We start from the raw sequence: 27,999 nt of genomic DNA, 5'->3' as shown, positions 1-27,999 counted from the left end.
GGATAATGGCGCGAAGTCCCGCCTCTTGGGCTCCCGGCGTGCAGTGCGGGCGGGCGTGTGAAGGGGGGGTAGAGTGTTCGGCCTGGTTCCCGCGTTGAGCCCTCGTTGCCGCCGTGTTCATCTCTGCCGCCATGTCGGACTATAGCACCGGCGGTCCTCCGCCACCTTCCGCTGGGCCGCCGGGCGCGGGTGGAGGAACCGGAACCGCCGGGCCTCCAAATCAAACCGGAGGAGGCAACGCTGTCGGAACCGGGCAGGCTGGGGGAGCGGCGGGTCCAGGACCCGGCGGGATCCGTAAGGACGCTTTCGCCGATGCTGTTCAGCGCGCCCGGCAGGTGAGGGGACTGAGGTGGATGGGAAATAAAGGAAGCGCGATCTCGTGGGGAGTGGGAGGGCAGTTGAGGGCGACGAGCGTTGCATCCCTCCCCGGCTGCCCTGGAAAAGGCCCGTTGCGCTAGGGAAGGTGGAGATCGGCCCGAGGCTGAGGTAGTCGACTCTTGAGGTGACAAGAGCTCTGGACTGTCAATTAACACGCCGCGGGAAGAGCGGGGAGCGTTGGGTGAACAGTTAGTTTCTTCCTGCGGGAAGGTTACTTTAAAGGAAGTGGAAACCCGGCGCACGTGGGTCGCTTCTGACTGGGAAACTAAGCCGGGAAATAGGAACAGAAAAAGCTTGTTGGGGGGCGGGGGCGGGGGGGGTTGTGTTTCCCTCAGTTGAAAGTGAGAAGGTCTTACTTTTTTTTTATTTGCCAATCGAAAGCTAATAGAGTGGCCCGCAAGACCCTCCTGATCTTTATTGTGTGAAGGGTGGTGGGTTCTTGGGCTGCTTAGGCTAAATGGAGGGTGCTTGTGGGCAGGACCGCTTCATGTGGCAGGAGAGACCGATATTTTTAACTGCTTTTTGGTATTGGATCAGCACCAGAAAGCTATCCATTTTTTTATTGCGTTGGAGAGACATTCTTAACATTTCCAGATGTCATAGTTCACATTTAATGTTTTGGATGACCCGTCAAAAGTATCCACCTTGCACCCTGGAATTGTAATTTACAATACATGTATATGTTTGCCTGTTGTATCCCATGTGTGCATTAGAAAGACATTGGAGAATGAATTTCATCTATTTGGGAAACAGAAGAATTGAAAATTTATTTGGATTTTTAAAAAATATATATGAGTAAATTAGGGAGAACTGTTTTAGTTTCAAGATTGCCCATTATGTCCTAATGCTCTCTTTGCATCCTGTGCATTTTTGCATAGAACAATAAAATACAATTCTACTTGCAATGTAGATTACAATTGTACAATCCATGTTTCTAACTCTGAATTTCATAGCTTGTCCTCAAGAAAGAAGGGTGGAGAAGTAGCCTGTCAGTGCATGTCCAATATATACAGGATTGAAGATAAGAAATTATAAGATTGTTGATGAATCAAATATTTGTGCCTTTTTTGCTTCCTGTAGGAATGAAAGCAACTTCTCATGATTTAATTGAATTCTTTGATTTTTCACAAAGGTGATAGGAGTAAGTCTTGCAGATGTTGCTCTTGTAAATAGCTTTTTATTTGTACATTTCTGTCATTGATCTATTTTTTTCTTTAACACATATTTGCAAGTAGAAAAGCTAGGACACTCCAGGAGACCCTGTGCTTGATTTTTTTTTGTGCCTTGTTTATTGCATTGGGAAGGTTGGGTGGTTTTTAATTTTATTTACCCAAAACTTATTTGAGACATTGAAAAAGATAATATCCATGTGTAGTCTGAACTAATTCAGTTTATTAGGGCTCCACATGTTTTTATCATGTTGTAGTCTAGTGCATCTATAGATCAGTTGTAGCTTTTTTAGGCAAAGGAACAAACACCTGATGTTTTAAGGAAAATAGAATAGTTCAAAGAAAACAAAATGATTTTATGGAAGTTTAATTCTTGAAATACTTGTATGTGAGGTTTCTTCCTATTGTTATATTAAGGGGCTCTTTCTGTACAGTGTTTTTTGAATCAAAGTTCCCATCCTGGAGAAAATTGTTACTGTTTTTTTTTCTGTGCTCCTTGTTCTAAGAAGGAAGGAGAGGGACATTGTGAAGTATTTGAAGAATTATCCATTCATTTATTCATTCAATTTTTATAGCCACCCATGCCAAGGAATAATGAGTCTGTGCGTCTTACAATTCCAAAAGTATAAAAACATCCAAAATAATTGTCTTGGCTACTGTATGTACTTAATCAGTTAACAGAAAAGCCAAATGGGATCTGTACCACATTCAGAGCCTCTGCCTCAGATATACAGCCAAATTTTTTAAAGCCTTATGAAAGGCCAGCAGAGTTCGGGCTAACTTCTGGAGAAGAGAAATTCCACAGAGCAGAGAGGACTGCAGAAAAGGCCTGTCTTCTAGTTCCCATCATCCAACACTCTTTGCAGCATGCCCCAATCTGCTAAGATTGGATTGGACTCTTAGAAAAAAAGTCCCTCAGGTAACCCATTCCCAAGCCATATAGGATTTTAAAGGGTGACAACCAGCACCTTGAATAGCATCTGGAATCATATTGGTATCTAGTGCAGCTCACATAATAACGGTGTTACATCTTCTGTATATCTGACATTTATTACCTGTGCATCTCCATTCTGTCTCAGTTTCTGAATGTTCTTCAGGGGCAGCCCATGTAGAAAACATTGCATTAATCTAAACAACAGAGTACAAAGGCATGGGTTGGGGTGAGCAGGGCTTCCTGGTCCAGGAATGTGTGTAACTGGCATACTACCTGAAGATGTGCAAAGACTTTCCTAGCCATAGCTATCATTTGTCTGCTCTTCAAAGAGTCTAGGAGGACCCAGATTGCACATTGGGTGTGTCTTGGGTAATGCAGCTCTATCCAGAACTAAAAATGGAATAATCTTGTCTTAAGAAGTTTCAAATACCCACAGCCACTTAGTCTTTCTAGTGTTTTGTTGAAGCCCATTTCATCCCATCCTGTCTCCAGCAACCTTAGACACTGAAATAGGGCTTCTATATTATTGGTCAGAAGGCCTTAGTTGTTATTCAGGAAATACAGAGTATGTGGGGATAGCTCATGATCATTACAGCCTATTGAAGAAATATTATCCAGAGGGAGAAAAATTAGCTCTTTGAAGTTCTTTGTCAGTCACTGTTGCATATGGACTTACATAAATTATATGACTTTACATTTAGATAGAAAAATGATTGCCAATAATTTTTAAGTGAGTAGCAACTGGTTACTGTTTAGCAGACTGGTTGATTTTCTGAATTGATTTGCAAACTTTCAAAATTCTTAGGAATGTGGGCATTTTATACCAAATAGACTATCATCCCCAATGCATTGTTTTCTTTAAAAGAATGGAAGTACTTTATTCCAGGATTATAGTACAATTAATGAAATTGCAACTTAAAAAAAAAAACCTCTTCAGTGATTAAGCCCCATATGAATTTCATTTATTTAACTATTGTTAGAACAAATCACAGAGCAGTAAAAATAGAATCAGTCATCTTTTTGTTTAATTAATTTCTTTGGTACTCATCTCACCACAAAGCTATGGTTGGATATTGCCAAACAACCAAAATGTAATTATTTGAATGTCTGTCTTTAAAAAAAGTAAGGTGCAAAATAAAACATAAACCGTTTAAATTATTTGAAGTTGGACTTTCTTAAGCAAAAAGGAAGTTACCTCTATTTTAGAGATCTCTGCAAATAGATGTTGATTATATCTTGACTTAGCTGAATTTTAAGAAAACATTGAAATTAATGGCAAATAGCTGGTTGTGCCATATTGCTTATGGCAATGCAGAAACTAATCTGAACAGGCATTTATGATAGATGTTTTCATCTCTGTAGATGTTAACCTAATGTTTTCAATAAATGCATAAACATTTGGACATTGGTTTTGAATATGCTACTGCAATCATTCTAGAATTATCTGAGTCTGGTAATCTTTACGAAATATAGGGTTTATTTTTTTAAATTCGTTTCTTCAAGAAGAGATTGTTCATTATTCTTCAGAATTTGCATTCCTACTACACTTTTTCCTTTTCTGTCTGTGTATGCCTTACCAGGTTTCATTCCTACTCATTACTGCTAAGGTACAAAATCAGTGCAACCTATTTTCTTCCTTGTCCTTTAAAGCAGGGGTCCCCAACCGCCGGTCCCGGACCGGCACCGGGCCGCCGGAACAACCCTTACCGGCCGCTGGTTGCTGGGCGCCGCCATCTTTTTTGGTAAAAAAGCGCTTCTGGTGAGCTTTTCCGGGTAGAAAGCTCACTGAAGCGCTTTCATAAAAGATGGCGGGCGCCAGCGTTCCGTGAGCTTTTCCGGTAGAAAGCCATTTCTACCCGAAAAGCTCACCAGAGCGCTGGCGCCGCCTTTCTTTTATGACGAACAGCGCTCGGTGACGTCACCGGAAGCGCCTTTTCGTCATAAAAGACGGCGGCGCCCAGTTGACACGCCCGGCACGGTCGCGGCGCCCAGCTGATGTCGGAACCGGGTCGCGGCGTCGAAAAGGTTGGGGATCCCTGCTTTAAAGTACCTTACCAACTTCCTTATTTCAGACTGTGCCCTCTAGGTATCCTTTGTTCAGTTTACTTTTTTCATTACTACAGCCTTTCTTAGTTAAGAATTCACCATAGTCTGGTCTTTATTTTGGACTTACTATTCTTAAGATTATAGTGGGACAAGTGAGACGAGTCAGAGATATGGTACCAATAGTCATTTCCAAATTTGATATTTAAAGCAGCGGCCCCTCAACCTTTTGGGCACCAGGGATTGGTTCCATGGAGATAGGTTTTTCCACGGACCAGAGGGGGTGTGGTTTCACATGCCTGCCTGCATCCTGGGCTTCTCCTGTTTGTGCAGACCAGATTCTGTAATCATTATGTATAGTTTTAAAAAAAGCATTTTTCTTCCCATAATCTAAATATATATTATTTTATATTGAGAGAAAGGTAGAATTTCATTGTTTAGAAGGTGCATATAAAAGCAAATGTTTCTCAGGATTGGAATTAAAATTGGAATAATTATAGCACGTATATTCATGAAGTCATTGGAGCTAGTACGTTCAGTTGATAGTTGTGGATATTTCATGGATTTCTTTCTCATGTCATAGTAGACAAGCAAACTTTTAATATTCTATCATGATCTTTTTATTCGTTGATTTTCATTATTGTTCTACTTATGGAGAAGTCAGTCACAGGTCTCCCATCTCTATGTTAATACAGTTAGCAGTTATGTTCATAATTCTACATTTGAGTTTTCATTTTTACAAAATGTCTTTAATGAGTTTTGGAATCAAGTGTCAGTTTAAACATTAGATTTTTTTTTTCAATTTACCCATAGGGACATATATGAAAGAAGCCAAGAATTATTTCAGGTTCACTAATATCAATGTAATAAAATAATGTCTTTAACATCTCAGTTCCTTTAAAAATCAAAGATAACCTCTATCAATATAGCCTAGGAAGAACAAGCCAATCTGTAAATCACACACAACTGCTGGCAAAACATAGTGATTCTCATCTATTTCAAGTGGAGTCATTTTGTCCAGAAAAATACCCATCCCAGAAGAGCTGAGAGCCAAAAATCTATAGTAAACTTCCATAGTGGGTATTATTTATATTTTTTGTAATCACTTAAATAAAACATGAAAAAAGAAGATCAACGCTTTGGTGTTTCTGATATCAACATACAATAAAATGCCATACTTAATGCCATAAAAGTGATGAGAGTCTTACATCCACAGTCTGCTTTATGAACTTTCCTGTTCCCAGTCTGAATTTCCACTAGATGAAAGCAGCTGCAACTGACCAAAATTAGGAAGGGAAGGGAAATACTGAGGACAGGAATGGATCTAAGTAAGAGGGTGTTTTTTAGGAAAAATTTCCTCACTACAGGATCAAATAAGTGGGGAGAAGAAAAACTGAGAGGGGCCTGACCTAACAACTAAAAATGTCTGATGCAAGTCAATGTATAAAACGTTGCTGCCTAGTTAAATTTCTAACTATTAGATAATAGAGCCATGTAAAGTACATACTTTACTGTAAGAATTTAGAACTTGAATTGTGTGTCAACTTTTTTTCAGTTTTATTTGTTTAAAGCCAGTTTGTATTTTATTCAGTAAATGGGTTTGGGATATATTTTTAATTACTTGAAGTTTCTTGTGTTTCAAACACCTTTGTTCTAACAGTTTTATTTTTAATTCTTTCTGAGCTTATTCTGTTGTAATCATAGTATCAATTTTACTTTTAGATAGCAGCAAAAATTGGGGGTGATTCAGCCACAACTGTGAATAACACTACACCTGATTTTGGATTTGGTGGTCAGAAGAGACAACTAGAAGATGGAGGTACTGTGTGCCTACTCTGAATAGATCCAAGTCAAGGATAATGTCTATTGAAGTCCGGTAGCTACTAATTTAGATGCAATCTAACTTAATAACTGGGTAATTGGAGCAAGAATTGCTGTCTTTAAGTGTTACAGTCATACAGCATGAAGTTGGGTGACCACACCTTTAACAGAAATGCCAGCACTTCTGGTTGCCATTAAGCAAATATTGTGGGTTATTAAACAAGAATGCCATGTGATTGCCATTTGCAACCTCCTGACAGCTCTCCCATTGACCCTATCAAAGCTATCAAAAAAGGTTGCAAATGGCAATCATGAATGTAATGACACTGCAATTTAAGTACAAAAATCAGTTGTAAGTACCACTTGTTCATTGCCATCATAAATTCAAATGGTCATTGGACTAGTGTCATTAAACAAGGTTGCCTAATCCCTTCCCTTAAACAGCTATTCAGCCTCACATACCACGAGGGACATGGTTAAAAGGATGCAGGGATGTCCCTATAAATTGTGCAGCAGATTTAGGCAAAGATTCCATAAAAATAGATGGAGGGTGGCTAGAGAAATACAACTAGTCCTCAACTTAAGACCATTCATTTAGCAATGGTTCAAAGATAACAGCAGCCTCAGAAAACGTCATTTACAACTTGCTCTCACGCTTGTGACCAACACACCACCGCACATCCACACATAATAGATATTCCAAATGGAACAGATGCTTCTCTGTGCGCAAGGGCATGTTCTGAGCCAAAGTCACCACTTCAGCCTGCCAAAGTGGGTTTGTTGGTTCCTTATGACATCCTACATAAGAATGCTTTATTCTTGATGATACAGTAGTCTGTTTTCTCAGGCACAAGAAAAACATAAAATCGCATCAAGGACGGGGTTTTTGAGCCAGGGGCATTCCCTTCCAACCTCATCTCCTGAAACACCTGGACTGATGAAGGTTCACTTCTGTCCATTTCCCTATCTCTGGTTGATAAGTCATGTGAATGCTACGGCCTCCAGAATAGACTTTCTTGTAGCTACAATCTTGAAGCTTCATTCTGAATAGCGGAATAAAAAGGAGATTATCCTAATCTATATCCATTTCTTTTCTTTTTTAATAGATCAGCCAGAAAGCAAAAAAATGGCTCCCCAGCCAGAACGTAAGTACAATGTATTTTTTTAATTGCTAGAGGAAGATTAATGTATTAACTGCATACAAAGTCTTATTCTAATATCTTAGAGTTTCCATTGACTGGCTTACATCTTTTCTTTTTAGAATGTGCCTGTATAATCAGACTTTTCCTTTCCTTTTCAGCCATGCCTCCACCACCTCAGCTTGGACCGATCCATCCTCCCTCAAGGTAATTTAGTTATGGCCCTTTTTTTCTTTCTCCATCAGTATTTGAGCTGGAATGCTTAAACCAATATTCAGGGTTGAGATTGTGGGTTCAGATTACTTCTGAAGGGGTAGCATTTCCCTGCCCTACAGACAGAAGGCTGTTTTGTTAGGTGGAGATCAGCATCCATATCAGTGAGAGATGTGAATTCCAGGCACATGGATGCCCTGTTAGGTAGTGAAGCGTTGTGCTCTTTGGCCATGACTGAGTATTATAAGTCTTTGTGTAGCTTCAGTTTCATAGCTTTTGTTTCTGAAACTTGTCTGAAGATCCTTGTTTGCAAATGCTGCTGGAGTGGTCTCTGGGCCACTTAGTTGCTCATGAGTCCTGCCAGGCAGTGCAGGAAAATCACACGGTGATTTCCACAAAGCGGTGCTTAATTGTTCAGCCACCTTCCTTTCTGCTCTTTTGGGAGGAGGAACACTCTCCTTTTTTTGTTTCTTGATGGATGCTGGTGAACCCCAGATCCTTTTCTATAACTCTCCCACTCCTTACTTTAAGCTGCTGACCGTTTTCCTTGCAGGTCTACAGTGACTGAAGAGTACAGAGTACCTGATGGCATGGTGGGACTCAGTGAGTATTAGACAGGGAGCAGAGAAACCTGCTGTTGCCATAGTTGAAAGACTGCTACTTCACCTTTACTAACCAGTGCTGCTTTGGCTTCTCGATGCCAGTTGGCTGAGCTTTCTACAGGGAAGGCTCAGGCAGGTTTGTTTCTTTGTAGCCCTATTTGTGTGGGGTTTTTTTTTTTGAGAGAGAGATGACAGGCATTTGCGTTTCTTTGTATGCTGCTCAGAGCTGTGTGGACGATTGCTCCAGCAATGCCGGGTGGGTATTCCGTTCTACAAAGCCTCAGCAAGTTTTACATTCATTAAATGGTGAGGGCTGGATTCTAAGGAGAACTGGAGTTAGATGTCATGTAAGCATTTCCCATCATAGCAGGAGTGGGGGTGGGTGGTGCTGTCAATCCACAGTACAGATTCACTTTGGACACTCAGGCTAGGAGTGCAACAGGCATTCAGAATTCCTTGTTGGATTGCTTGTGGCTTTGGCTTTATCAACTTTTTGTGAGTGATTATAGTTCCCTTTTGCCAGAAGGAATGGTGGCTGCAAAACACTGCCTGAAGTTGAGTTTTCACTAAGCAAGGGAGAATTGATTCGCAGTAGGCAATTTGTTCAAAAGCCCTAGCTTTAAATTGGCCTGGCATTCACGCTCTGAAAGCTAGAGGTTGTCTGAATGGTTACTGAGGTACTTTTGGTTATTGTAATTTATCTTTTTTTTTTCCTGTTGCTTCTGAGACCTTTATTTCAATACTATTTGTTTGAATTGGGCATTTAGGAGAATCACTTATCCTCTATTATTCCTTCTGTAAATGGTGAATTGAAGGAATTTTGAAATAATACTCCACTACTTTTTCATGCACAGAATGCAGTCTTATGTTTAAATGTGCTAATGCAGTTTGTACAGTGAAAAAGTTATATACTTAAAATAGAAATATATTTGCACTGGGTTTGTCTGTTTCTGCTTTTCCAATATATCCAAAAGCTCTTTCCTATCCCTTTTGAGGAAGGATGAAAAAGTGTTACATTTAAACCAACCTGCTAGAAGATAAGATTTCTATTTTTATCTCAAGATTTTCTCAGCATTATTCTCCTTCTTTACAGTCATAGGAAGAGGTGGAGAGCAGATTAACAAAATACAGCAAGACTCTGGATGCAAAGTACAGATCTCACCAGGTAGGCGTGAAATTGTAGAGCAGAGTATGAAGTGGATTTGGTTACCACTTTCTGGTATAGAGCCACAAGTGCAGAGAGATTAATCCTATCTTACCCTTTAGCTCTGTTGGTGTCTCATTCCCAATCAGTCAAAGAAGGATTTGCAGCTGCAGGGTTTATGAAACACACAGAAAGTTTTTCCTCTAAGTCTTGTTCATGATAATAACATTTCAAATCAATCATGAACACTGACCATGTAAATTTCTGAAGATTTGTTTCAAAAACGTGCATATAATTAATCAGCATCATGCAAATAAATTTTAGTGTCAAAAACTGAGGGGTCAATTAAAAAGCATAGAAAGTATATCAAAATGCTAAAAAATATTTAAAGAGCAGACATCCAAAAGGAGGGGAAGAAGCATTAGATGGGTGTAGGGGAGCATAAATTCTAATTGTGGCAAAGTAAATTATCTCAATACAGAGCATTCTAGAATGAAAAACTACATGTTCATTAAGATTAGTTTGTGGCAGATGTTAAGCATTGATAGGCAGAATCTGGCAACATTATATATTGTTAGCAGGGTTAGTATCTGAGAGCAGCTGGGAGATAAAAGATTGCTCTATGAAGTATGGACTTTGATGCAAAAATGGAGATATGAGGCTAGTGGGAACATTTTTGTAGAAGAACATTCTGTGTGGAATCACAAGCATTGTCTCTCTGGATAGAGAAACTTCCTGTGTTGGCCTTCATGACAGCTGAGGAGAGGGCATGACATCATGCCAGAATAAAAAGCCTCCAGGGTTAGGTTACTTAAGTATGTCATAGGGCAGGCTGAGTATCTGTTGGGTTCACTGGCAATAAAGGTTGGAGGCCTGGCTAGATCCAGTGGCTACGTGTTGTTTAATGGGTGCTTTAGCCTGATCATGTCCCATGCTAAGTAGAAGACCTGGAGAGAAGAAAGCCAAGGGTGAGATTTTAGTTGCCACTACCTTTTTCCATGTGGACTGAAAGTCATCCCTCATAGTTAATGAAACATGGCTGGGGGTGGGGGTGGGGATGTTTGAGCCAGTAGTTAAGTATAGTTATCCACACTCTAGCCTCCACTTTCAAGAGGCCTGTCTCCAGTCTCAGGATAGTGTAAGAGACATATTTTTGGATTTGAAGAGTCATTCTGAGACACTTGGATTAAGCAAATCCTAATGGTGAAAAATTTGGAAGGGGGTACCATTAAAACATTGCGCTATTCACTTTGGCTTTGAATAATTTGTGTGTTGCAGGGAGTATAGTGTCCACACCTCTCTTGCCTTGAGGGATTTTAGGATGGCAGATAAGCTCCTGTGTGCATTTTCAAAAATGTATTCATGGAGTTTCCTTCTGTTGGCAGAATGAAGTAGTACTCTAGATCAGGGGTCCCCAACCACCGGGCCGTGGACGGTACCGGGCCGTGGAGCACTCTCTACCGGGCCGCAAAGAATTTTTTTAAAAAAATGGCGGCTTTCTTCACCTTCGGTGAATGCTGCTGGGATCGGGATCAAGGACACAAATGAAAGAAGGGGAGGGAGGAAGCAACCGAAGCCTGTCCTTCTCTCTGGGTCAGCTCTCTCAGTCGCTCTCTCGCTCCTCCACCAGCCCAGGAAGAAACTGCTTCAAAGAGCGGGGGGGTAGCTTTCCTGTCGCCGCAGCGCCTCCGGCGCCCGCTTCTCCCCCACCCCTGTCTGCCCGGCCCGCCGCGCGTGCGCGGGTTCAACCCAGTGCTCCGTTCTGCCTGCCTGCCTGCCTTCGTTAATGGTTGAATCGGAACAGCTTCGGCTGAGTAAAAGAGGCGAATAGTTATTATTCTCAGCCGAAGCTGCTCCCAAACAACCAGAAACTAAGGCAGGCAGGCAGAACGGGACACTGTGGATTGAAGCGCACGGGCGGGCGGGGGGGTGAAACGGGCGCTTCGGAATAGCTGCAGCGACAGGAAAAGCCCGCTGCTTGAAGCAGTTTCTTCCTGGGCTGGTGGAGCAGCGAGAAGCGAAGCCTCCTTCTCTTCTCTCTCTCTCTCTCTCCCCCCGTCCTTGCAAAAATTTTCTGCTTGAAACCGGTCCCTGGTACAAAAAGGTTGGGGACCACTGCTCTAGATATTTGAAACAGGACACTTGTTCAATCTTGTGACCATCTAATGGTTCTTGGGCCTTTTTGGCAAATGCCATTGGGTTTTCTGATAATTGAATTCTAGCTGGTCTTTCTTAAAATAGTGTGTTAGTGCTCTCAGTGCTCATTTAAGACCAGAAACAGCAGCACTTGCCTGCTACTATTTAAATTAACTGGTTTTTCCCAGAATTATACAGCTGCCATGTTATTCTGGGAAAAGATATAGTTGCTTTGAAAAATTGCAGAAATGATGCAATGTACACATTCTCTCACTATTCCCACTTCAAAGCATATTTGGTGAATCAGATCAAAAGCATTGCACAGTTCTAATAAATAGCAGCATGGCTTGTAAAAAACACAACGAACTGTTCGTGTGTTCTTGAAGTTTTGAGTAGTAACTTAAGCAGTCATTCTATCTTGTCTCTGATTTTCATGAGAAAATACAATATTTTCATCTGAGTTTGGAGACATCTCAAAAACTTGTTTCTTAGTATTTGTCCTTTTTGCTAAACTACATAGAGAATAAGTCACTATAAGGTTAAACATAATGTAACACAAGCATATATTTGTTCTTTTCCAAGCCTATACTTGTAGATGGAGAGGTGTAAGCTGTTAGTTTGAGGCTATGGCGAGCAGTCATTCGCTGGATTGATGCCACAGCTGTACTTTTCCTTTGAGCTGCCAGAGGAGTGTTAGTGGGTAGAGCAATGATCTAATAGTATCTCTGACTGGAACTCAGCCATGAGTTTGGATCAGGAAATAAATAATCAGTAGGGCCAGATAATGTGGTTTTTCTGGCATCATGGGAGAGCCTTAGGTAAGTGGGAAATTACACCTAACTAAACAGAACTGGTGCAGTTTCAGGGACCTACAAAGACAATGTTCAGAGGCTCTGGGATGTCCTTGTTTAAAAGACTGAGAAAGCATTGCTATCTGCCAGTCTTGTCTGGGCTGAAAAGCTGGGCAGTCCTTCAGTGGAAGACAGCAGGGAATTCCAATGTTAGTAATATAACCGGTACTCTGATATCCTTAATGTTTACATGTTCACATATTACCCAGGAGCAGGACATCTTTGGATGGCGGGAATTTATACATTTGGAGAAAAGGAACTGAGGTCTCCAAAATAGGAGGAGCCCCATCACACATGTGGGAATGGCTGGGTTTTAGAGGTCATGGTTAATTGTGATAAGCCTATTTTTATTTCTCAAGGATCACTTGAGTCTTTGGAGCCATAGAAATTGCCTTGCCTTGTGCTAATTTATGGTTTGCTCAATCATAGATAGTTGCCTAAGCTATTTGGAATATTCACACATGCTAAGTCTCAAACCATGGTTTACAAACATGATAAAGAACCATGATATCTCCCAAACGCACTTTTTCAGGAGGCAATTGGACTTCCTTTTTTTTTCCTTTGAAAACGTTTCGCTTCTCATCCAAGAAGCTTCTTCAGCTCTGACAGGACAGTGGGGAATGGAAGGATTTATATTCCTTGCAGGCAGCTGAACTTTTAGCTATACAATTTGGGATGAACACCCTTTGAATGATACGGGAGTAGGAATGGGTTTCCAGAGGAAAAATTGCAGACTGCAGGAACCAGGAGCACTACTCAGGTGACCCTGAGGACACAGATAAACCTCCAAGGGGCCTCAACAACCCTCTAAAAGGATGCAAATGACCAACTGTCTGCAAGGAATATAAATCTTTCCATTCCCCACAATCCTGTTAGAGCTGAAGAAGCTCCTTGGATGAGAAGCGAAACATTTTCAAAAGAAAAAACAAGAAAGTCTAGTTGCCTCCTGAAAAAGCACCTTTGGGACAACCATGACCCGGATGATTGAGAATCTCTACAGATTTTTAACCATGATATCTGTTTTCATATCATTTCTAAACCAAAATCAAACAGTTATGTTATGGCTTACCATATTGTATAAACCCATAAAGAAAAATATTGTCAAAATGGAAACACTTGCAGTATTCTTCCACAGCACAGCTAAAAAGCTTTTTTTTTTTAAATTGAGGATTGACTTAATGCAATTTTAAATACCGTTCTGTTCTTGGATCACTTGTCAAGTTGACTTTTATGTAGGTTGGCTGCCATGTTGATGCATATGTAAACATGGGAACCACTATGTCTTCTATTCCTTTCACCCAATCAAATTCACAGAAGTCTGGTCTTGCGTAACCTCTGAACTGCCTGTAATTATGCAGATTTTTCAGCTGTTAAGAATCCTACATTTTCTGTCTGAGTGCTGTTTTCTTTTAACACCAAACTAGTCAAGTACATCCAGAACCCTTGTATATAGAGAGTGTGAGTGTGTTTTATAGGCCCATCCAACTATCCTAGCTCCTTTTGATGATACATGTTCAGAGGAAGGCTCACATTCTTTTGGAAAATGTATTAATATAGAAAGAAGTTGACAACTGTCTTCTGATGGCTTTTCTTTCCCTTACAGACAGTGGAGGACTACCAGAACGGAGTGTCTCTCTGACAGGATCACCAGAATCTGTGCAGTGAGTAGTTTTTAATCTTTGTCAGTATTTTCAGGAAGATCAGAGGCATCACTTTTATTGCAAAAGTTGGGTTTGTTTCATGCTGTTGGCAGGGAAGGGGGAGTTATGCTAACTTCTGTTTGAACTGACCAAGTTTTATGTTCCTCTTGCTTTTTTTTTCAGGAATTTTTTCAGGAACAAATTCAGGAATTTGTTTTGTAAATAGATGCTAAGTTTTTAATTAAGATGGTTGCCTTTCAGGATGAAGACACAATAATAATTTGGGCATGCAGTACCTAGTGGGCTGCTGACTTTGGTCTTGCATATAGAGAAGCATTTTACTTAACACAAATGTTTTGCTAGGTTAACATGGGACTAAAATCTTTGTTGAATATTACAATTATAGCACATCTGTACTTGCTAAAAAGCAGGGATAAAACTAAAACAAATGCAGTATGTAAATTTAAAAATACAAATGATATGCAAAAAAAAAGTGATTGTGTTTGCAACTGAAATAAAAGCTATTAACCAACATGCAGAAGTTATGGAACATACTGATTTGTAGACTTTTCAGGCTCGAAAGTATTACTGGGAATTCCATTTCAAATCTCAGTTATCAGAGGAAATTTTGAGAATCTTTTAGCTTGCTGTCGTTCAAAGTTGATCCTTTCTCCTCTTTGTAGAAAGGCAAAGATGATGCTTGATGATATTGTATCTCGAGGGCGTGGTGGGCCACCCGGTCAGTTCCATGATAATTCCAATGGACAGAATGGTACAGTACAGGAAATCATGATCCCAGCTGGGAAAGCAGGCCTGGTGATCGGCAAAGGGGGAGAGACCATTAAACAGTTACAGGTGAGCTTGAAGTATTACCATCATCCATATCGTCATCAAAATCATTTTCTCCTCTTCTTCCTTTTTAAGTTGGCTTGGTTTAAGTTACATATAAAGAGGAAAAGTGTACAGGGATTTTTAACAGTTATGCAACCCTTTTGATTTCTTGTTAATGTAGGAGCGGGCTGGAGTGAAGATGATTCTAATTCAGGACGGTTCACAAAACACAAATGTAGACAAGCCTCTTCGAATAATTGGTGACCCATACAAAGTGCAGGTAAGGCCCACTCTTCATCTTTTTTGCTTACTGATTTTAGTTTGCATTTGGGTGGGGTTGAGAGTAATTTAATTTTCCCTTTACTGTGATGGATTTTCAGTCGTTCCCAGTATCATTTTTTAAAATTAAAAGACTATAGTTCAACACTGCCAGTTAGAGTTTTCGATTATATTTGATTTAGAAAAATATAATTATTCAGTTCAGATATAATGGAAAGCTATGGCTCTCTAGCCAGAAAGTGCACTGAAGATGGAAGGTCTTTGGTTCATAAACATTTTTGTTTTACTTTCTCAAGATATGACAACTATTTTTTTTGTTTTAACTTCATTTCGTTAAGATGTATTTTATTAGCGGGAATGAAAACAGTCTGCCCTCCAGTTTTGAGCCTTTCAAGAACAAATCAGGTTTTTTCCCCAATGATCACCCTCTAAAAAGGCAGGGATCTCCAATATCAATAGTAGTGATCAAAGGCATAATCCTCTTTTCAGAGCTTCTCCATGATTCAATTTATTTGCAACAGAGCCAAGAGCCCTTTCTGTATTCTAGCTGGCAGTTGAAATTAGCCTCCTTAAACAGCACAATTGCTGCTAAGATTTGAGTTGTTTTTTACAGTTTTAAGTTTTTTTTTAAAGTACAGTCTGATTAAAGCCAGAGAACTTTCATCTTTATTAATATGTTAGCTTGAGTTTATAGGAGGCACATTTAGCAGAGCAGGAGTCAGTAACAGAGTTGTAAAGAAGGCTAATGCTTTAGCTATAACTTTACAATATTAGGTTAGTTTATTCAAATGTTTTCATTCCAGTTCTACTGAATTACATGATAAATTGTCGTTTTTAAATTTAATTTACTTATTTATAAAATTTGTACACCACATATCTTGTCTAAGTGACAACGGTTTATAAACAACATCATAAAATAATATAAAATATGACTAAAAGCCCAGTCAAAAGAGAGTTAAAACGGGATTAAAATTTATGGTTTTACTTCTTAAATTTAAATTTGCAGTTCAAGTTCAAGTTGTTTCTTCTTTGACCATTGCAATTTTCTTCTTGTATTTTGATTTTCACACTACACTCATACATTCAATCGCTCTCTGAATTTGAATGCTGTCTTGAATCCTTTTCTATGAACATATGGCTTTATCCTGGGCCAGATAAGTAGCGTTTGTAATTTATTAATTTCTCTTCCTGTTGATGGTGACCTACTCAAAGCTTTGACTGGATTCTTCTCCCTGTTCCGAGGAAATGCTAACATTCCTTTTTCAGTGGAGGGTTCAGAGATTGAGTCTGGTCTGCACTGGACTGTACCAAACTATCACTCCCTCCTTTTCCATAAAGTTTATTTCACCTTTTAAATGCACCCCCTGGTTTGTTCAAGCCGAAACCTCTGTCCTTATCCTCCAGTTTGTTCCTTCCTGTTTGTTTCTTTGTTTCTCAAATTCATAAGATCACTGAAAAATCTTCTCTGCCAGTATTATCTACAGCTGTACTCTACCAATGATCTGGAATTACTCAGCTTCCCTGATAACACTCAGAGAAAGGCTTTCTTCATTGGAAGTTATAACATTTCTTAGGTGAAATGTTCTGTGGTATGTTTCAGATCATCCCAAAATTAATGCTGATTTCTCTTTGCAGCAAGCCTGTGAAATGGTAATGGACATCTTACGAGAGAGAGACCAGGGAGGCTTTGGTGATCGGAATGAATATGGTTCAAGAATTGGTGGAGGAATAGATGTGAGGACATTTTGGGTACTTTGCTGTGGTTATGGAAAAAACAGCTTCAGTTCAGCATTAATCCCTCTATTTCGTTTATTTACTGGTTGTTTTTTTATTATGGTATTTATATTTTGGAACAGCTCCCTTAGAAGTGAAACCAGCCCTTTCATTTTGGAAGTTGGTGGAGCTCTCCTTGAGCACATTTGGTGATTGCTAGGTCATCAGCTGCATTTATTACGTTCATTGAATAATGTTCTGTATACTTGTTATATATAAAAAGCATCATTGTTCTATATATATATATATGTGTGTGTGTGTGTGTATGTATATATAGTATATTAAAGTGTGTATGTATACACACACACATATATACACTTTATTTTTTTAATTGAATTTTATTGTTATAAATTTCCACAAATTTGAGAAGATTTAGCAACATGTAGATCTAGTAAATAAAATAAGATGTTTATTCATTTCCTTAGGTCCCAGTCCCCCGACATTCTGTTGGTGTGGTCATTGGGCGGAGTGGAGAGATGATTAAGAAAATACAGAATGATGCTGGAGTTCGAATCCAGTTCAAACAAGGTGAGAACCACAAATCTCTCTGTCATCTTCAGAGCCTGTATTCACATCACAGAGTTTAAATGTCAGGCTTATGCTTGTGTGTCCACACTTCTTCAACACAAATTCTTATTTGGTTATCATTATTGTTGCTAATTCAAATTTGTTTTTGTTCCTATTTTTGTCAAATTATTTTCCCCAGCACTCTTTTCTGAAATTGGAGGGTGCAATTTTTTCAGTTGTGATCTAAGGCAAAATCTCTAAGAAACATTTTAGATAACTGAAAATCTATAGAACATTTTATTCTTTGTTCAAACTTGGCACAATCCAGGTTATTCAGGAAGTGTGACTGAAACTTGGCAAGTTCCCCTATAAAAACCTGGGTGTATCAAGTTTGTTGTAGTTCCATTGCCTTAGATTGGATCTTCTGAATTTTGGGCAAATTTTTCCTTGCCTGGAACTGTATACATCCCATATCTACTTTTCTTCAAAGGAGAGGGAGAGAACTATACATGTCCTCCCGTGAAATCAGAGGGCCTTTTTGCTGCTGAGGAGGAAATCATTAATTGGATGTGAAAACATTTTTGAATGTGAATGCTGTTTGATGTGCACATACATACACACATCAGTTCACAGACAAAGGTCCTAATTTTTAAGCTCCAGTTGAATGTAGAACTTGTTTTGGCTGTCATTTCAGATGATGGGACAGGTCCTGAAAAAGTTGCCCATATCATGGGCCCACCTGATAGATGTGAACATGCTGCCCGGATTATCAATGACCTTCTCCAGAGTCTTCGGGTATGACCTTCCTTGGGAGTTTATCTCATCCATCAGAGTGCTGAAATTTCCATTTAGTTGACCTGATCTAATCTTGGAAACAAAAGAAAGAATTGCAAAGAAATTCTTACAAATAATTAATTAAGCAACTGTATTATAGTTTTTGTAGATTGCTATATAAATTTTATTTATGTGTGTGTGTGTGTGTGTTTGTTAAGTTTTCACGGGTACTTACATGTATGGTATTCAGCTTTGTTCGGGTATTTTCCCACGTCATTATAGTTGTGCTTTTAAAGTTGTAGCAGCGTTTCGGCAGAATCTCATCTGACATCATCAGGCTTCTGTATTGTGTTCGTCTGTGAGTCAGACTTTTACAGTTGTTTCAGTTTTAAATTTGGGGCTAGCCTACTGCTGTGCCAGAATGGTTTTTTCTTCATCCTGATTGGTTGGGAGTCTTGGTCTGTGTTTATTGGTCTTGGAGTTTGCTGTGTTCTGCTTGATTGGTGTTTCTAATATCTTCTGTTTGTTTTGTAGCTTTTTTTGTCTTGATTGGCTGGCAACATTGTGTTTCCTGTATTGGAGGCTTTTAGTGTGGCTTGGCTTCGAGTAAACGGACGGCTATCATTTATTAGGAAGCTAGGTTTCATCTGGGTGCCTGATTGGGGTGTGTTTGAGCTGGAGTTATCAGGGGGAGTCTGTTTGTGCCCAGGTGTTTGCCTGGCTTGTGGTGTGGATATTTTTTTGTTTGAGAGTGCAGGCTTCCAAATGATTGACAGTCTGGTGGAATCATCTCTTCTATTCATGCTTTCCGGTCTTTTTTCAATCTCTATGGCTTCTCTGATAATTCTGTAGCTGGGGTTTTCTATAGTGTCTAGGGTTTTGGTGCCATTGAAATCGATGCTATGACCTGTGGCTTTCATGTGTTGCACCAGATTTAAAACAGAAACGGCTGTGAAAGTCTGACTCATAGACGAACACAATACAGAAGCCTGATGATGGCAGATGAGATTCTGCCGAAACGTTGCTACAACTTTAAAAGCACAACTATAATGACGTGGGAAAATACCCGAACAAAGCTGAATACCATATATATAAATACCGGCGAAAACTTAAGAAAACACACACACACACACACACACAAATTTTATATATATACATACACACTATATATATATAACATATTGCTTAAAATATATAAGTTACATACAGGTGGTCCTCAACTTACAGCCTTTTGTGTAGTGGCCATTCAAAGTTATAATGGCACTGAAAAAAGTAACTTAAGACCATTTCCCACACTTACAACCATTGCAGCATCTCCATCATCATGAGATCAAAATTTGGATACTTGACAACTGGCTCATATTTATGATGGTTGCAGTGTCCTGGGATCATGTCATCTTTTGCAGCCTTCTGACAAGCAACGTCAATAGAAAAGCCAGATTAACTTTACAACCTTATTACTAACTTAACAACTGCAATGATTCACATAGCAACTATGACAAGAAAGACCATAAAATGGAATAAAACTCAACTGTCTCAGCAATAAAAATGTTGGGCTCATTTGTGGTCATAAGTCAAGGACTACCTGTACATAACTTAATATTACTGAGGGGGGATTAGTTTTAAGTTTGTGCGCCACCTACAGTCACCTCAGTGAAATGGATGGCTTTATAAGTTTAAGTAAACCATTTTAAGACATTTTCATTCATATTTGACTAAAGAGATACTAAAACTTCTTAAGAAATAATCAGAACTTTAATAGTACTTTTGATAACCTCTGGAATTTAATTTGAACTTGGTTATTAACAGTTTTTTTCCATTATATTTTAATTCTGTCATATATAACAGAAAGATATACCTCATCAGATTTTCAAACATAATTCCTTCAAGGATTTTTATTTTTCTGTGTTTTGGAATTTCTGCCCCATTGCATTTTCATTTGATTCAGCATACCAAACAGCTTTAGTTGTCTCACAAACTTAATGCACCAGAAAACAAGATTGAGCAACATTTCTTTAGTGGAAATTCATATTTGACATTTGGATCAGTTTGGAGAGCTTGCTGTCAATGAGGCTTACCTGAGAAGTTAGTGGAGTTGTGTTGTTACAAATATAAATAGAATTACATTCTTTCAAATGGAAGCCCAAATGGGCTTAGTGTTATCATTACTGAAATTGTATCAGAAGATGAAATTTATTATTGCAAAGTTAATGCAAAGCATTCTGATTTAAAACCACTGTTTTTGAGCTCAAAGCACAGTATTGATCTGTAGATTTGGTTGTGATTTTGAGAAAAAAGTATGTTGCTTTTACTCTGCTTTTAGAAGAAGACAGGTTTTAGCCATTCTAAATGTTGTGATTGTTGCCACTTGTAATTGTTTTGTTTTCTAAAAAGTTTTCAGATTAAGCAGTACAGCAGTGGGGACCAGGGCAGAGAGCAGAAACGCCAATTCCTATATTTTCAAATGTCTGAAATACTCAAAATGTTTCCACTTTTGTTGTACAGAACATCAAAAACATACTGAGTTTTGTCCTGTTGCCATATACCCTTGCAGAGTGTTCTGATGGACTATTCTAGTTTAGGAAAGAGCTTTGGGGGTTCCACCAAGTTCTAGGTAACACCATGCAGTCCATGGAACTTGTGCCACTATCCATCCTGGTCCAAGACTGTGCTCAAAATCTTTTTGCAGAACACACACTGCAGGAGAAATATCAAGCTGCCTTGCAGGGCAGTTTGAGCACTCTGGTGATCTCATTCAGGAAAATAACATCATTACTGTAATTCCTAAATGCACCATTTGACAACACAGTGAGAGAGCTCTCCCTTCTGGAAACTCTTCTGCTGTAATATTTTATTGTGTTTTCCCCACGTCACTCAAGTTAATTATATTCTTGTCTTGTAGAGTGGCCCACCAGGCCCTCCAGGTTCGGGAATGCCTCCTGGAGGCAGAGGTAGGGGCAGAGGGCAGGGCAACTGGGGGCCTCCAGGAGGAGAGATGACCTTCTCTATACCTACGCACAAATGTGGTCTGGTCATTGGCAGAGGTGAGCATCTCCTGTTTTCTTCAGTTGTTTCAAGCAGGTGTGCATCAAGCGTTCTGTTGCTACCTTTTCTTCATTTTTTAGGTGGGGAGAATGTAAAGGCCATAAACCAGCAGACAGGAGCCTTTGTAGAAATATCTCGGCAGTTACCCCCCAATGGAGACCCCAATTTCAAATTATTCATTATTCGGGGCTCACCTCAGCAAATAGATCATGCCAAACAACTGATTGAGGAGAAAATTGAGGTAACTACCCACCTTTAGTTGCACAAGAAATCTCCAGGTTTGATATGCCAATTTTTATTAACAAATTACATGTTTCTTTCTTAGGGTCCCCTTTGCCCAGTTGGGCCGGGGCCTGGGCCTGGTGGGCCTCCGGGACCAGCACCCATGGGTCCCTTCAATCCTGGGCCATTCAATCAAGGACCACCCAGTGCACCCCCTCAGTAAGTACCACTTCATTCTGCTTGGAGAGTCTTTTAGCTGCAGCCAAGATGTTGACATCGGAACCTGGAAAAGCACCTGTGCTGAGCTGAACCAGGAAGCCCCTTTTAACAAAAAAAAAAAAAAAAATCATGAAAAGCCCTTGTTTTAGGGGTTTTGCAAGGATTACGTGTATGGAGAGAAAAAAGAATTGCATCCAAAGAGTTGTGTAATAATGCTGTTGAGGGAAAGAAACATGGTTTATGGTATGCATGCTAATTTTATTGCTTGTTATCTGTACAAAGGTTTTCAAAAGGGATTTGGCTTTTGGCTGATTGTGCCAGCGACCATTCTGGCCATGACCTATTCTAGAGAGAAATAGAAAGAATCATTGGTATAGAAACATAAAAACAAACTGCTATTTCATATGGCTTTCTTGTCATGGTCTGTCATTGTAGCTTGATTGTAGCTACTGTAGTTAGAAGCTCTCAAAAAGTAACTTCCCAGCTTCCTTCTAGAAACTTACTTATCTTTAATGTTTATGTATTGCTAAATTTCTATCCTAACTTTATTTTGTATAATTCAGGGTGCTGTGCATAATGCTTCTGCCTATTTTCCTTATAAAAGGAAGGGAATTGGGCTGAGGGAGAGGGATGGACCCAGAGTTCCCCAGTCAGCTTTCATGCCTAAGGGAGTACTAGACCTTCACCACTACACCAAATTGTCTCTCTCTTCACCACTGGCAATTTATTTTAATCCATGATAGCAAATTGGATTAATGACATTCCAGCACCCTCTTCAGCGAGCAAAGTTGGCTTGAAATCCTGTGCTATATGGGGCAAGAAGGAGACCTCTCCAGTTTCTCCAAGCAGTAGAACTATTTCTCTAGAGTAATTTCTTGGGCCATTTGCTACTTAAAAATCCTTGTTGTACATCCTTACATTTGATCAATTATGCCAATTTCTCCCCTCTCTTCTTTCAGCCCTGGGGGACCACCACCACCTCAATATCCACCTCAAGGCTGGGGAAATGCCTACCCACAGTGGCAGCCTCCAGCTCCTCATGACCCAAGTAAGTATTTGTTAGAATTCATTGCTGTTTTTTTTTAAAAAAAAAAACTTCACTATTAGTCCTCATCAGAGTGGATTACAAATTACAGTGGATTCAGAAATGGCCAGGCTTGTATTCAGACTTGTCATCTGATTCCAGGTAAAGCAGCAGCAGCAGCAGACCCCAATGCTGCCTGGGCAGCATATTACTCGCACTACTACCAGCAGCCTCCCGGCCCAGTTCCAGGAGCCCCTCCAGCCCCCACTGCACCACCGGTGCAAGGAGAGCCCCCCCAGCCGCCCCCCACCGGACAGTCAGACTACACGAAAGCATGGGAGGAGTACTACAAAAAACTAGGTAATTTTACAGGTGTTTCTTCTCCTTTGCTTCTCTGTTAATGGAATGATTGCCAGGGTTATAGGTAAGGACTTGATTCAGAACACTTCAGCTCTTTTCTCTCTACCTATTAATCTTTTCGTTTTCTTTATCAGTATTCTGGACATTGAGTGCTTTGGGTTTAAGCTGAGAGAACTGGGTTAATTTACGTGACAATGCCTTCAACCTCAAGGCCCTGTTTTCAAGCAAGCAAAGTTTTGATAAAGTACACATTAGAAAACTGGGTATCTTGATCATGTGTTTTCTTTTTAATGGAGCATCATAGTTGATTTTGTTCCCAAATATTTGTTATTCCATATTTGCTGGACTATCTTTCAGGATAATTCTGTCTTGCCTGATGATTCCCCAGTATATTTTGTCTTAAGCTGGACAGTGGATGTACTGCATGTGAAAACTCCTGCTTATATGAGTCTATAAATGATGACCATCTCTCCCATAGTTCCAAAGTATGATGAAATATGGCTGTCTTGAATTATTTAAAAAAATGCTGAACACAAAACAAAATGATTCAAGGCTTCAGCCTTTACAGTTTGAATCTCACACCTATACTTTTTGGCTGAGTGCTGGTAAATAATGCCATCGGTAATTGGGACCACCTCCTGTTAAAGTTCTGGATTCTGTAAGGGAATATGGCTCTTGGTTGGTCAGAATGCTTCTCACATACGACCAAGTCCCGTTGTCCTTTGTTGTCCTACAGGCCAGCAGCCACAGCAACCCGGAGCTCCTCCCCAGCAGGACTACACAAAAGCCTGGGAGGAGTATTATAAGAAGCAAGGTGAGCTAAAATACCACAGGCTTTCTATGGCAAATGGGATTGGCTCTGGAATGCCAAACGTTTTTTGTTACTCTGTGCATCCTTATACAGGAACAAATTGCACTGAATCAAGGGGGGTCGCGTCTGAATAGGCATGGATGGGCTAGAGCCATGATGGTGAACCTATGGCATGAGTGCCGAAAGTGGCATGCAGAGCCATCTCTGCTGGCACACGAGCTGTCACCCCAGTTCAGTTCCACTGCGCATGTGCATGTGACTCCCACCAGCCAGCTGATGGTTGGGTATCTGCCGCGCATGGCAGGGCGCATGTAGGAGATATGCAGGAGCATGAGGGGCATGCGTGCATGCGGAGGGGGGAGGGGCTGCATGCGGAGGGGCGTGGGAGGGGTTGCACACACACACAGCTTTGGCACACGATGACGAAAAGGTTAGCCATCCCTGGGCTAGAGAGACTCTTTTCTTTTTGGAAGCAGCTCAAGTAGCGACTGGCGCAGGGCCAGCAGCACCACCAGGACCCCAACCAGACTACAGCGCAGCGTGGGCAGAATACTACAGACAACAAGCTGCCTATTATGGACAGACACCTGGTGCTGGTGGACCAGTGCCACCCCCCACACAGCAGGGACAGCAGGTGAGTGAAGAAGGGGCTTGATTTAGCAACTGGTTCCTGTGGTGAAATCTCTTCCATCTGGGTGTTTGTTATGCATATACTTTTAAGTTTAGCTTAAAATTATTAAATATTTGGGCACTCTTGCCTAATCTGTGATACAGGGCACCCAGTAGGATGTTACATTCTTGCCATCAGACTAAGTTGCCAGTGTAGATTGCACCAAAAAAAAAGAGTGACCATATGCATCATTTCTAGTGTTTCCTCAAGGGTGAGATTACTGAGAAGGACTAGTGGTTAAGGCTCCAGGCTAGAAGCCAGTAGATTGTGACTTCTAATCGTGCCTTAGGAATGAAAGCCGGCCATGTGACTTGGGATCTTCACTCAGCCCAACCCACCTCATAGGGTTGTTCTTATGCGAGAAGTAGGAGGAGGAAGAACATGCTATATTTTCACTGCCTTGAGTTAGTTATAGAGTAATAAAGATGAGATAAAAATCTAATAAATACAATAATGTTGGTTAAATCAGAACCTTAAGTTGTCTCTCCTCTCCCCCCCTCCCCCCCCCAAAAAAAGTGTAGCCAAGTATGTACAGGGTTGCACATGCATCAGGCATGTTGGCTACAGGCATATCTTGCTGGCTATTGATACAAAAGTTCCAAGAAGCCTGGCCTTCCTCTTGTTCAAAATATCTGAAATGTGTTTACAAATGTATTTTCACAACCATGAAAACTTGATCGTTATTTTCATAACAGAACAGGAGCTTTCGGGTACACTAATATTTTTTCTCTAGTACTAAATTCTGTGAGTATGCTTCTGGTGCATCAGACCATTGCTAGGCTAATGTCAATAGCATATTCTGTAAGTAAAATCAATGGCAGATGAACAAAACCAAGTTGAAAGTCCTTTCTTCAAGCAACGGATCTGCAATGACCTAGAAACAAGTAAAGATATTACTAAAATCCAACGTGGGTTTGTGAAACAGATCATGCCAGATAAATCTAATTGCCTTTTTGATGGATCAGGGAAATACTGTGGTCGCAGTTTACTTAGAATTCAGTTAGGCATTTGAAAAAGCGCACCACAGGATACTTCTTGGTAAAGTAGAAAAGCGTGGAATAGGTAACATCATCACCAAATGGGTTTGTAACTGGCTGGCCAACTGTACTCAACATGTAGCCCTCAATGGAATTAGATCAACATGGAGGGAAGCATGTAGTGAGGTATCCCAAGGTTCTGTCTTAGGCCCAGTACCCTTCAACATCTTCATAAATGATTTAGATTTAAAGGATTGAAGGGTAACTCATCAAGTTTGGGGGGAATAGCCAACACTTTAGAAGATAGATTCAAGATACTGAAGAATCTTGACAGACTTGAATTTTGTTCAAGTTAGTTCAAACTAACTTTGTTGGTCCTAACCAACAAAATACAATTCCATTATGAGAAAAAGTCTTATGCTTAAGCAAAAAACCCCAAATTCATGGGTATAAAATAGGTGGTGTCTGGTTCAACAGCGGTAACAGTGAGAAGGCTCTAGGGTCTTAGTGGAGAACCTCTTAAGTATGAGCCAGCAGTGTGCTGCAACTGCCAGATAAGCCAATTCATCAACAGAGAGATAGTATCAAGATCAAGTGATGTGACAACTCTGCTTTATATTCTCTGGTGAGACCACACTTGGATACTGCATCCAGTTCTGGTCATCATGGTACCAAAAAAATATTGAGGCTCTAGAACAGGGGTGTCAAACTCGATTTCATCGATTTCATTCATCAGGGTTGTGTTTGACCTTGGGGGGTGGGGGTGGCTAACTCGACATCACTCGTGTCGGGCGCCTGTGGTGGCCCAAGCGCTCTGCCAGCAGAAACAGGCTCACAGCCCTCCCAAGCTGCATTTTCTCTGTGAGAGGCACTGTGAGCCAGTCCTTTGCTGTTTCCAGGCCATCCCCACGGACCAAATCTAAGCATTGAGTTTGACACCCTTGCTCTAGAAAGAGTGCAGAGAAGAGCAATTAGAGGCTAAGCTGTATGTGGAATAGTTGTGAGAACTAGGCATATCTCTAGTCTAGCAAAGAGAAGGACTAAGGGTGACATGATAGCTGTCTTCCAGTACCCTTTCAATCGTTATTTCATACTCTATGAAAGTCACTGGCAGATGAGCAAAAGTGGAAAGCCCTTTTCTTATTCATTTTCTGCGTGGCATTTTCTTCAGGATGAGAGACGCTATTGTCTCGGTGACTGGCCAGGGGAAGAGGCTCTATAAAATACAAGAGAACTGAAGCATTCCACAAACTCCCTAATAAACAGTGGTAGGGTGACGAACAGGAAATTCTATCGGACACCAGTTTCATTTTGTTCACATGTTATTGAACTGCTTGCTAAATGGAATGAATGGTGGTGACATTTGGGATGAGATCAAATGATGAGCTGGAACAGGGGTGCCAAACTGGCGGCCCGTGGGCCAGATGCATCACACCCACTCCAGCTCCGTGAAGGGAAAAGCCATCCTGATATGTCACGTGACAGCAACGTGATGCGACAAGTTTGACACCTGTGAGCTAGTGTTTTTATTTCTCTGTTGTATTACTGTACCTGGAAAAACAGTAATGTTCAAGGGTGTTAGCAAATGAGGCTCCCCACCGGAAACCACAGGATAAACACCTTCTCTTATTTCCTTTCTCAGTGACAGATTCCTTCATGTTTTCTCCTTTCCACAGGCTCAGTGAGCTGAATGTGACCCTCTCCATCTCCGAGAACCTTTTGTTTTGGAGAAAGGTGGCGGCTGCTGCTGCCACTGCAGGAAGTGGCAGGGTGGGAAGGGAACTGGCCTGTTGCTCCGATTGCTGGGTTTCTTCTGGGAATCTTGGCCATGCCGCCTTCACATCTCTCTTAAAATAAATCCAGATCTCCAAACCTAATGTTGAGCCAGCAGCTGTAGAAGATAGCCGACTAAAACCGCCTCCATCAGACCCCATCCTGCCTGACACACACCTCAGTTTTCAGGGTAACACTTCTTTTTCTTTTCTGTTTTGTTTTAAAAATAAACTTTACAAGGAAAATCACTCTGCTTTTTAGTTAAGAGTTGGAACATTCCTCGGACAAAGGTGTTGGTGTTTCAGACAACCCCATCCCTGCCCTTCCATTTTCTTCACTGCTGGGACTGATCGTGTTTTTGTCTGTTCAAGAGGAAATTGGAACAAACAATTATATGCTCAAATTTTTACTTTTTACCGCTCGTTTTTAACTTCACAAATAAATGATAACAAAACATCCCCCCGTGTCTGCTGGGTGGTGTCTGTCTTTCTCTGTCTATAGGGTTTTTTGAAGCTGATGTTTGTTCACAATATAGCTGTTGTAAAAGCCTGGTAATGGTCATGAATAAGAGCTTCCTGTGTTTTTATAGTTTGAGCAGGCATTTGTGCATTTTTGTTGAATAAAATGCTTTTTTGTTTTAAAGTCTCTGATGCAAATGTGTATG

General features: G+C 40.4%; 1 protein-coding gene across 3 annotated transcripts; it reads left to right on the top strand.

Annotated features, from left to right (window-relative positions):
- The first annotated feature begins 42 nt into the window (after positions 1-42).
- KHSRP (KH-type splicing regulatory protein) lies at positions 43-27,977 on the top strand. Of its 3 annotated transcripts, XM_026681963.2 has the most exons (20): positions 43-335; positions 6,247-6,343; positions 7,452-7,490; positions 7,646-7,691; positions 8,251-8,300; positions 9,393-9,464; positions 14,034-14,091; positions 14,754-14,925; positions 15,083-15,181; positions 16,816-16,914; positions 17,379-17,481; positions 18,155-18,255; positions 21,137-21,278; positions 21,360-21,520; positions 21,605-21,720; positions 22,680-22,768; positions 22,907-23,104; positions 23,841-23,918; positions 24,392-24,549; positions 27,239-27,977. In XM_026681963.2, the coding sequence occupies exons 1-20, from the start codon at positions 132-134 to the stop codon at positions 27,245-27,247; spliced, it is 2,091 nt and encodes a 696-aa protein (XP_026537748.1). In that variant the 5' UTR covers positions 43-131; the 3' UTR covers positions 27,248-27,977. The 3 variants fall into 3 exon arrangements, with proteins under 3 accessions (XP_026537748.1, XP_087813118.1, XP_087813116.1); XM_087956992.1 differs by lacking the exon at positions 8,251-8,300; XM_087956990.1 differs by lacking the exon at positions 9,393-9,464.
- Positions 27,978-27,999: the final 22 nt, after the last annotated feature.

This window comes from Notechis scutatus, chromosome 2, assembly GCF_049901735.1.
Source record: "Notechis scutatus isolate UNSWTSFEM ecotype Mainland chromosome 2, rNotScu1.2, whole genome shotgun sequence".
Classification (NCBI taxonomy): domain Eukaryota; kingdom Metazoa; phylum Chordata; class Lepidosauria; order Squamata; family Elapidae; genus Notechis; species Notechis scutatus.
The sequence above is the reverse complement of the archived record's forward strand: the minus strand, read 5'-3'. Positions and strand labels throughout refer to the sequence as shown.